This window comes from Polypterus senegalus, chromosome 6, assembly GCF_016835505.1.
Source record: "Polypterus senegalus isolate Bchr_013 chromosome 6, ASM1683550v1, whole genome shotgun sequence".
In the NCBI taxonomy this organism is placed as follows: domain Eukaryota; kingdom Metazoa; phylum Chordata; class Cladistia; order Polypteriformes; family Polypteridae; genus Polypterus; species Polypterus senegalus.
The window spans coordinates 114,539,860-114,550,929 of record NC_053159.1 but is presented as its reverse complement, the minus strand read 5'-3'; the positions used below and the strand labels follow the sequence as shown (position 1 = coordinate 114,550,929).

General features: G+C 42.0%; 1 protein-coding gene across 1 annotated transcript; it reads right to left on the bottom strand.

Annotated features, from left to right (window-relative positions):
- Positions 1-268: 268 nt before the first annotated feature.
- On the bottom strand, positions 269-1,018 carry LOC120530655 (lysophosphatidic acid receptor 3-like). Its single transcript, XM_039755078.1, has one exon. It carries the CDS (start codon positions 1,016-1,018, stop codon positions 269-271), a length of 750 nt encoding a protein of 249 aa, XP_039611012.1.
- Between the last annotated feature and the right edge of the window lie 10,052 nt (positions 1,019-11,070).

Genomic DNA, 11,070 nt, shown 5'->3' with positions numbered 1-11,070 from the left:
ACCCCCGTGTCCACACAGTTTTCATCAAATCGAAATTCATGCTACAGTCCCAATCCACGCTATTTGGTTGATTGGCCAATGTTAATCGGACAAGAAAGAATATGCCCTACATTAAGCTGGGATCCCGTCCAGGATTGATTCCTGCCTTGTGTGCGATTATGTCAGGTTAAACCGCATGTTCCTAAAGCAAATTCAGCATACTTTGAATGGGTTGGACTTTTCAGCTCTCCCTCTTGATAACCCACCAAATGTGCGACAGATGCGCAGATCAGATATTTACTTGCGCTCGCAGCTGTGCGTTGTCATTATCCCTGCATCTCAAGGGAGTTCGAGAGCTACCTAATTTCTTGAACTTCATTGTATAAATAATGGGGTTACCTATGGCGTTTACTGTGAACATAACAGCTGTGATATTTCTAAAGATGTAAACCCCAGTATGAAGTTCTTCGCGACATGAATGGTTGAATGAATCCCAAAGAACCCCGGCAAAAAAGGGGACATAGGACACGGCTGTCAGGATCCATATTGAGATGCTGGTTCGTGTTACTTGCATTTCGGCCGTCTTGTACGTATTTTTGAACGCCAAGTCGTGGGCTGCAATGGCAGTTTTTTGCTTTTTCAGTATGAAAATAATTTTGAAGTAAGTAACCAACAGGCAGACGAAAGCCACCATGCAGTTTGGAATGGTTATAAATGCGAGGTAGTCGGTACAGAATGGACTGTACAGGTTGGATGAATGACCTTTGTGCAGGCAGTTCCAGCCGGCAAGGGGCAAGCATCCGAACAAGACGGCTAACCCCCAGTTACCCGAAACAGCTGCCACGATCTGCCACTTCAGGACCCTGGCTCTCATTCGAGTGCACTCTGCCACCGACAGGTAGCGTTCAATCCCGATGCTCATTAGGTTGTAGATCGTCGACAGGACAGCAATTGTAAAGATGGCATAAGCTTTAAGAAGCTCGTCGGACCCGTAAATTGTACTCTCGGGGTTCGTCATGAACAGTAGTGTGATATACATGGCGGCGAAGCTAGACAATAAATCCGAGGCTGCCAGACTGCAGAATAAGATAAAGATAGGACGCTCAAAATGCCTTTCGTACAAGATCGCGACGATTACGGTGGAGTTGCAGACGAGGGATATGAAGTTCAGAAGCACCTGCGGTATTCCAAGCGCAAGGACGACTTGGGAGCTCCAGATGCCGGTGCCATTGGTGTCTGGCGCGCTGCAATTCATTTCTCGTTATGATGGACTGAATGTAATGTGGTATACTTCTGCAGAATCTGAAGACATGAAATAAACATAGATTTTATGAAGCCGGTGGGATTGGAAGAGGATCCTATACACCCACTTTCCTAATTATGCGTCGAGTTGCTTGCACCAGGTTAAATATTAACCAGATGGCATGGACGGCACGGCGTTCGCCAACCAAAGGCTAGAATCATGCTTGTTATTCGCAGTGTTTGTTCAATATACATTGCACTTGCTCGTCGCTCTTTTAGTTTGAGTTACAGGATTAAACTGTTGTACCAAAACACAAAGCCATTGCACGGAAAAGGAAATGCTTAATGTCTGTGCTATTCTGTTTCTCTAAAATCCATAAAAGGCTGTGCTTCCCGTACAGAGGACAGGGTGCGTCTTAGTCAGTATTTTAGCCTCCATTAAATTATATTAATTCCACACGACACCTCGGTGCTGAATTTTACAACTGATATCCCTGTCAATCCCTTAGTCTCCTCCATTGAGATTTGCAAGTCCTCTTTATTTCTTCAGAATAACTCGGGCCTGGCAGTTTTTTTAAAGGAATGTTGTGTGAGTTGTGTTTTTCCTCTTCTCGTCCGATTCTCACCAAAAGCAATTAGGATTTCACTGGGTGCAAGACAAGACTCAGCCCTGGACCGGGCGAAATACTTCATCGCGTGGACCATAGCCTCACGGAGGACAAACTTGGCATTGCCAAATACTTGGAAGACTTTGGCGACGTGCGAAGAAAACGAGGAGAGGACGTGCAAACTCCATACCAGGCAGCAACCATGCGCAGGATTTGAACCCAGTGCGTTAGATTCGTGAGGTGGCAGCACTAGTGCTGTGTTTAATGATAACGTAAATGATAAGAGACACCCCCTTTGACTCAAAATAATTTGTTTTAAGCGGTTTTGAGAATGTTACGTTACAATAGTAAATAACGATCTTTCTTTCGTGTTAACGCGTATATGCGCGATATTTGAGCTTTGTTTGTTTTTAAGACTGGCACCTGCTGAGCTGTGCGGGCTTTAGTATCTTTAAGGCAAAAACAATTAGGGTGTTACTGAATCAGTTCTGGATTGTACCGAATGCTCATGCCAATTCGGTTTGTACTACTGACACTGCTTATAGCAATTCTGTTTACTACTGCGATTGTTATGTTAAAAGACATTACACGTGCACGCTTACTTTGTGTATTTCATTGGTCCTCGGCCTTGTAATTCTTCACTACTCCTTTCCCTAGCTTAATTATCTCGTCATAATCATTTTAGTTTTGTCAGTATAATAATGTATCAGTATTATAATGAGATCAATACCGAGAATTAAACTATGTAAAGTGCAATTTTAAAAGTTTATGTTAATGCAAGGTAAAGAGCGCAAACCGGACCCTTCATCTTGCGCATGCTCAGTGTTTGGGAGCGCTTGTCTTTACAGTACTGTATTTCAGTTATTGACTGTACCGTTATCTCATGCGCACAGTGCCTTCAGAAAGTATTCAGATCCCTTAATTTTTCACATTGTTATCTTGTGCAGTCTTATACTAAAATCGATTAAATTATTTTTACCCTCATTAAACAACACTCAATACACCAGAATGAGAAAGCAGAACCATATTTTAGATTTGTTTTTTGGCAATTGTATTAAAAATAAAAAGCTAAAATATCTCAATGAAGCAACTCTTCAAACCTTTTACTATGACACTTGAAATATGGCTTCCAGTGTATCCTGTTCTACTTAACATCATTGAGACGTTTCTACAATTTGTTTGGAGTCCACCAGTGATCAATTTAATTGATTGGTCATGATTAAAAAGGACACACACCTGTCTATAGCCGATCACACAGCTGACACTGTGCATCAGAGCAAAACCCAAGCCATGAGGTTCAATGAACTGTCTGCAGAGTTTATACACAGGATTGTGTCCAGGCACAGATCTGGAGAAGGCTACAAAAAGCTTAACTTGACTGAAGATTCCCAAGAGCACATTAACCTCCAGAATTCTTAAATGGAACGAGTGTAGAACAACTAAGACTCTTCCTATAGTTGGCCACCTTGACAAATGGAGCAATTATGGGAAAGAGTCAGGGTAAGAAAGGTGACCAAAAACACAATAGTCACTGAGCTCCAGAGAATGTGTGTGGAGAAAGAAGAAACCTCCAGAAGAACAATCACCATTGCAATACTCCACTAATCTGGACTTTATGGCAGAGTGGAAATACTACATATTAGAGCCTGCTTGAAATTAGCAAAAAAATCACAGAAAGGACTTTCAGACTTTGAAAAACAGGATGCTCTGGAGTGAAAAAAATGAAACTAGCACAATACCAATTATTTGATTAAACATGGTGGTAGCAGCCTCATGCTGATAGGTTTGATTTTAAGTGGCAGGGGCTGGCAGACTAGTCAGCTGAGGAATAGCTGAACAGAACAAAGTACAGAGATCTCCTTAATGAAAGCTTGCCCCAGAGCACTCTGGACCTCAGACTGGGTGGACTGTTCACCTTCCAACAGAACAACACCAACACAGAAGGGATAATTCTGGGAATAGAACTGAACATGTCTATAGAGACCTAAAAATACCCAGCCACTGATATATATACAGTATATATATATATATATATATATATATATATATATATATATATATATATATATATATATATAATTAGTTTAATCCCCATGGGGAAATTCAAATGCTTATCAGAGCAAAACATAAAATATAAAATACACAGCTAATAACTCAAAGTACAATATGAGACAAAAGAATAAAAGCATAAAATACAATAAACATTATGATTAAAAGCAACTGCAGTAAATCGAAGTATGTACTATTTTCCTTTGGGTTCAGGATGGAGTGAAGGAAAGGGCATCGGTAGGAAGCACTGAACAGACTAAAGACTGCAGACAGAAAAGATCCTCAGAGCTGCACCCTGGTGGAAGGAACCTGCGGTTAAAAGTACAGTACTTCAAGAAAACTCCCTTGGAGGGGATGGCCAGGATTGTTCATGTGATGTGCCACCATCCTCTTTTTCACAACAGCCTCTCCAGTGTGTCCAGAATCAGCCTTGTGATGGAGCTGGCTTTACTGATAAGTTTGTTCCGGCGTTTTGTATCACCCGAACTCAAGCTGACGCTCCAGGAAACCACCGCGTAGAACAACACAACGGCTTGAGCAGGCTGGTAAAACATTTCCAGCAGATTGCTGTACAATTCAAAAGATCTGAGACTCTACTCTGTCCCTTTTTATGCATCATCAATGTATTGTCAGTCCTGTCCAGTTTGATGTTCATTTGGACCCCCGGCACTGCCTCCTTAACACGCCAGAAGTCCACCGCTAAGTCCTTTGTCTTGTTGATGTAGCATCACGACGCATTTTAACTACAACCTGTCATTTCAGTGCCTCAGACTTGATCACCCATCCTAACTGGAAAATAATTATTCATTATTTTAATACCTTTAAGAGCGTGTTGCAGCAGCTCCTGAGCAGAAAAGGAAGACAATGTAGCGAGTACTTAAAGGAACCACTAGGGGTCAGCCTATTCATTGAATAGGTCGATTTAGAGGTATTTCCGAGACTTCAGAAATTTTCTAATCCTGCCGTTTTAGCACAGACGTTCACACATCGTGATCAATTTTGTATTATGAGAAAGTATAAAACATAATTAAGCCAATATATGCAGGCAAAATTCACTTTAAGCAGTGGAAAAAATCGGGAGTGGTCTCCCCTGGACTTTCCCGTATACTCAGATATGGAGATGGATATTTGAGGAGTAAATCGCAAGACAGCGATTATATTTTTATATTATGTACATTAAAGAACCATCAACAACAAATCAAATCAATTCAATAATATATTGAACAATTATTATAAAAGTGAAGTTCAATAATTCGGACGCTGCAGTTGCATTATTAAAAGATAAACTACCACTTCCGGTTAACATAAATAGCCCAAAAGTTAATAGAAAGCAACGTTTTGTACCTAATACTTGTATGCAGAATTTGGTTGACCTAAGTGAAAGCGTACTCTTGTTATCATGTTTGCATACACACACAGACATAATTCCAAAAATGACATTTTCGGACTCAGGGAGATCTAAAACGTCGAGATTCATCAAAATCTCGGCATCGAATCTTTGGACGATTACATTTCCCTACACTTCGTATACAAGAAAGCAAAAAAAGAAAGCAAATACCCAACTGCACAGACCCTCACAACCCACCACCCCATAAGCCGCAAGGATTTCTGGGAGAGGTGCGCAGGAGGCAGAGCTCGTGTCGTCTCATAACGGAGGGAAGCCGAGCTAAACTGAGGAGCGTAAACAAATTAACGTTCTCTATGTCGCTTGATTTGGAATGACTTATTACCCTTACTTAATATTAACACTGGAAGACAAGTTAATCGAATTTCGAGCACAGTGCATTAATGAAGATATGGTTTCCAGTATCACCTCCTCTCTTGCGGGACGTTTAACGATAGTCATGCAGATGTGTCGGCCCTGAATTTTGCTTAAACCAAATAAATATAACAATATAAAGTATAGTGTCAAGTCTGACAGAGAGAGAGACACTGTTCCGGTATCCGTGCGGTAGCCGATGGAGCAGACCTGCCTGGAGGAGCTCAGGCATATTGTGGGCGGACACGGACAAGTGCTTACCTGCAGACACTTTGGAGGCACTTCTCTGCTGCTTTAATCCTTTCGGTTTTGGGGTATTTTCGCCAGTTATCATGGCATTGGATTGAATGAAGCCTAAACTTCTGATGCTTATTTTAACGACTAACTTTGGCAAGATGATTTTTTGTTGTATAAAACCTGTGGTCAGTTTTTTGCAAAGAATCATATACTGTAGATAGAATTTAGAGAGAAGGTCCGTTTCCAGTGATTGTTTTGATCCATCCACAAAGCTCTAAATTAAACTAATCTCCCAGAAAACTTTCACATAGTAGCCCCCTGTGGGCAGACCATGGGCAGTGTGGGCTTTGGAAAACCCAATTAAAGACCACATTGACTCAAAGTGGGCGCTGATTTAAGGGGCCCTTTAGCAAAGTTCCCTTAGTGGCCCAAAATGGAGGTTAATGGCTGGCAGTACACGTTCAGCAAGTATTTCATTGGTCCAGTGATGGCTAGGTAATGCTGGACAATGTAATCACTACCCCAGAGTTGCCCACTTTTTAATGTTGTCACAGAGTAAGTAACACAGCCTCATAGTAAAGAGGCCAGGGTTCACATCTTGCAAGTTTTCTCCATGTCCATGTTGGTTTCCTCCCGCAGTCCCAAATCATGTAAGTTAGGTGGACTGGTGGTGCTAAATTGGCCCTATACTGTGTGTTAGTGTGTTCACCATGTGAATACCCATTGGTTTCTGGGAGAGGCCCCAGGTGCCCAGTAACGCTACCCTGGATAGGTGAGAATAGAAAATGGATATACAGATTTTTTCAGGTTCATGACCAAATTTGTGCTCCCTATCTGTTTGTCCACACTGGGCAAGTGTTTTGAGGCCAGTGTGGCCCTGATGTACAAGTCCAAATCGGGCTATTGCTGGTTGCACACATAGGGCCAATATGTTTGCCTACACTGGTCCAATGTTAGCATGTTTGCTGTGTGGGAAGTGTGGGCTTTGGAAAACTTAATTAAACATAGTGGGGCTGCTACAAGGGGCAACCTTGGCAAAGTTCACCTCGTGGCCCAAAATGGGTTAATCCCTGGCAGTACAAGTTCATTTAGCCCCCATGGTTTGGTACTGCTGTCCAGTGAATTCACTACTACTAGTTCTTTAATGTTGTGGCAGAGCAAATAACACCATGAATTAGGATTTTCATTGTAGAAGTATAAATAACAATTTAAACAACTTCAAAAAAGTAACAACTAAACGGTAAAATACAGTTTCATGGTAAGGACCTCAGCAGTGGTAATGCTGCTGTCTCACAGTAAGGAGACTGGGGTTCACATCCGGGGTCCTCCCCGCATGGAGTCTGCATGTTCACCCCGTGTCCATATTGGTTTCCTCTTACAGTCCAAAATCATGCAGGGTAGGTGGATTGGTGGTGTTAACTTGTCCCTGTGCCACGTGTGAGTGCGTTCATCCATGGGCTGGTGCCCTGCCTGCGCCAATTGCTTACTTGCATAGGCCCCAGGCGCCCGGTAACCCTACCCTGGGTAGGTGAGTATAGAAAATGGATGGATGGACTAGTAGGGAATGGACTTTCATTCAGGTTCATGACCAGATCAAGGATCCATGTGTTTTTGCCTGCACTGTGCTAGTGTTTTAAGGTCATTGTTGTCCCGGTGTGCAAATCCCAATTGGGCTATTGTTGGCTGCCCACATTGAGACAACATATTTGCTTGCACAGGTCTGCACTGGCCCAATGTCTGTTTATTTGCTGGGTAAGGTATAGACTAGAGCTTCAGATAATCCTGTTGTTTCGCTGAATACCACCATCCACCATCTTGCACCTTGGCAGCTCTTGGAGGAGTTTTTGCACCTTTGACTGCTTATTGTTTCTTACTGTCAATCTGTTTTAAAAGTAGAAAAAGACACGAAAGGAGTTTTTAAAAAAATGTGATTTATTATCACCACCTTTATTTAGGATAACTTCCAACATCTGAGATACAACTGGTTGCATTGTTGTTTTCTTCCAAGTGGGGCACATGCAGGTGAAGTAACTTGCTTAGGGTCACAGAGTGTCAGCAAGTGGGATCTGAATCCACAACCTCAGGGTTTGCAGTCCAAGGCCTTAACCACTATTCCTGCCACCATGAACATCACACCCTGCAGTTCACAGAAACAAATACGCCTTTTCCTATTTATTGTGGTCCCTGGCAGAAAACATTTTTGTGTTACACGATGAAACACCCAGAGCTGCAAATCATCATGTCATGAACTCTCAGTGACACTCTGCAGTTAAAATAAATAAATGTTAATGTATGTCTGTCTCTCTGTGGAGCAGGACAGGGGATCTAATTTAAAATTGTCTGCTTTAATGATGATGACGATGACAGCTACTGTTATTTTTGTCTTGTTTCTCTTCCTTCTTTTTTCAAAATAGCTGGTTGTTGACCTTAGAGTCGAGCTGCTCTATTTCTTTATGGAGGTCAGCCAGCTGAAGTGGTCTGGGCATGTGGTTAGAATGAGAGTTACTAGTCATGGGGGTGGCGTTTTGATCCGAGGGCAGACCCTGGACACAATGGAGGGCTTTTATCCTGGGAATTCCCCAAAAAGGCCTCAAGGAAGTTGCTGTGCACTTTTGCATGATGTCACCATAATCCTCAACAAGATAAGTGAACTCTTAAAAGGTATCAGTGTTTGAAAGGAAATGCGCTTCTTACAGAGTAGAATATATAGTTTTCAGATTAAAAGATGAATAATCAAAATTCAGCTCAAATCACTATGAATTCCTAGCACTCCTCGGTGAGCACAATCTCAGAGCACTTAAAGATAAGCCCAAGCAGAGCTACTAAGGCATTGAGTTCTGAATGTTTTCATATTTTCACACCAGTTCAGCGTTACGGGGAGTGGTTTGCTGGAAACAGACTCTGTATCTTCAGCATCAGGCCTGATGTACCAAAATTAGATGGGATGCCACTTCATCAAAACAATCATTCACATGGGCCAGTTTGGAACTGCCCATTATCCTAACCCACAGGTTGAAGGGCAAACTAAAGGATTTGAAGGAAAGCTAACATAAACACGAGTCGGTGTGTAAACACAGCATGGGGATATGTAGGACACCAGTGCTAAGTGGCCATTTCCCTTTCACCATAACTCGGGCGTACTGGTGACAATTCTAACCTGAAGTTATTTAAAGGTAATTTAACCTCCCTCATGTCACTTATCTGTTTCACCACACTCCAGGTACTCAGTCAAGTCTCTCTTATTTACTTGTGTGGTGCCGAGGTGTCACCTGTCGCATGTTGCACTCGGGTCCCAATCTGGGTGGTTCGACACATGGTGGGTATGGCAGCATACTGCCAACCTTCTCCTCCTCCTCCTCCTTGTTTACTGCCTCATTCCACTCCTTCCCAGGGAGCAATGGAGGAGAAAGAAGAGAAAGAATTGCATTGCTGTCGTGTGCTATTCTGAACTAAAATAGAAGAAACCTGTTAAAGATACTTTATTAAATAAAAGTATACACAATATATACATAAGTGTATGTGCATTTATACATAAATGAATCAATATATTCATTTTTGGATACATTTAAACATTTATTAGATCTATTATTCTGGAACTGCTACTGCTTTGGCAAAACATGTGAACACCTCTCATGCCAATAAAACTCTTCAAATTTGAATTTGGGAGAGAAAGAGAGAGAGCTGAGCAGGGGACAGGGGTGTGTGTGTGTTTGTTTGGGGGCAGTAGGGTCTGTTGGCACCATTATTACTAGGCCTTGTAGGGGCTCTGCCATGTTTTTATTCCTGTTTTAATTATCTGATATACATCACAAGTATTGTTAGTCATACTTGTCCAATCGTTTAATGAATTTATCAAAGGAAATCATGGAAAATAATATTTGTAACTCCACATTATGATGGAAGGTTCCTGAAGATCTGTAACTCAAGGGACCTACAATAGCCAAACATCCTGATTGCAATGCAAAATAACCCTTTGAGATGAGATTCTCAGCAATTTAAAGCAGGCAACGGCCTGGAGGTGACCGTTAGAAATCTCCCATCTCCACTTTTGTTAGTTGTGGTGCTGCTTTCACTCTCGGGATCGTAGCACAATCTCCATCTCTAGATGCTCTAGTTCATGCTGTTGGCAGCTAGCATGTCAGATCCTATTGTGGGCCTCCAGTGCAGATCACCATGTACCTCTTCTTTTGTCATTACCAGCATTGTGATGGAGGTGGTGACATCAGGACTTATCATCAAGTGACCATACGTTGAGATTCTGTCTGGGAATACACACTTGTGGTCAACCACTTTTTCTACATCTCATCAAAGACTCATTAGTCATAGGAGGTGGCACCAGAGACATAAGAAAAAAGCAACACAAACCAACAATAGTAAGGGTAAGTGAAGGCAAACTACATCTCAGTTTTACTTTGGTGCTGTTGTTGTAGTTTTGTGACTGCATTTCTTCCTTGTTGTTAACTCCAGCTGGTTTAGTCTTCATTTCTTTGAGGTTCTGGAGAGATGCAATTGTGGGAACTGTTAAAATACCCATTTATATCATTTCAAGAAATATATGGCACTAACAGGCTGTCTTTTTGGGCAACAGGATTTTTTGAAAGATTTATCTCAGTGATGTTACTGTTATCGGCGTGGGTTTCCTCCGACAGTCCAAAGACATGCAATGTAGGTGAATTGGGTTTGCTGCATTGGCCCTAGTGTGTGTGTGTGAGTGAGTGAGTGTGTTCACCCTGGGATGGACTGGCGCTCTGTCCAGGCATTGTTCCTGCCTTGCGCCCTATGATTGCTGCCACCCTGCTCTGGACAAACCGTTTGAGAAAATGGATGGATGTCTGTCCCACACTCATACAAAGTGATAGGTTGGTGCCCTTTCCAGAGTTGCTCCCCACTTTGCAACCAGAATGGGCACCCCCATTTCTTCACAGTGTGATGGTTTTCATCTTGAGAAACTTCACTTTGAATACTTTATTGCTTAATCCATCTCGGAAATTCATTCAATGTCTTTCTAACAGCCACATATTTTTTTGAGTTCTTCTTCTCCATCGTTTCTCTCGCAAACATACAATGAAGACGGTTTTTACTGCTGCCGATGGTGATACTGCAATACTTCCTATCACAAATTGAATGAAAAATACTACTATTGTGATTATTTTCAATCAGAAGCACAAAACAGTGCTCTTCTGATTTCGTCTGGTT

Coding starts and splice junctions, on each gene's coding strand:
- LOC120530655 (XM_039755078.1), bottom strand. CDS start 1,018: ATGTATATCACACTACTGTTCATGACGAACCCCGAGAGTACAATTTAC.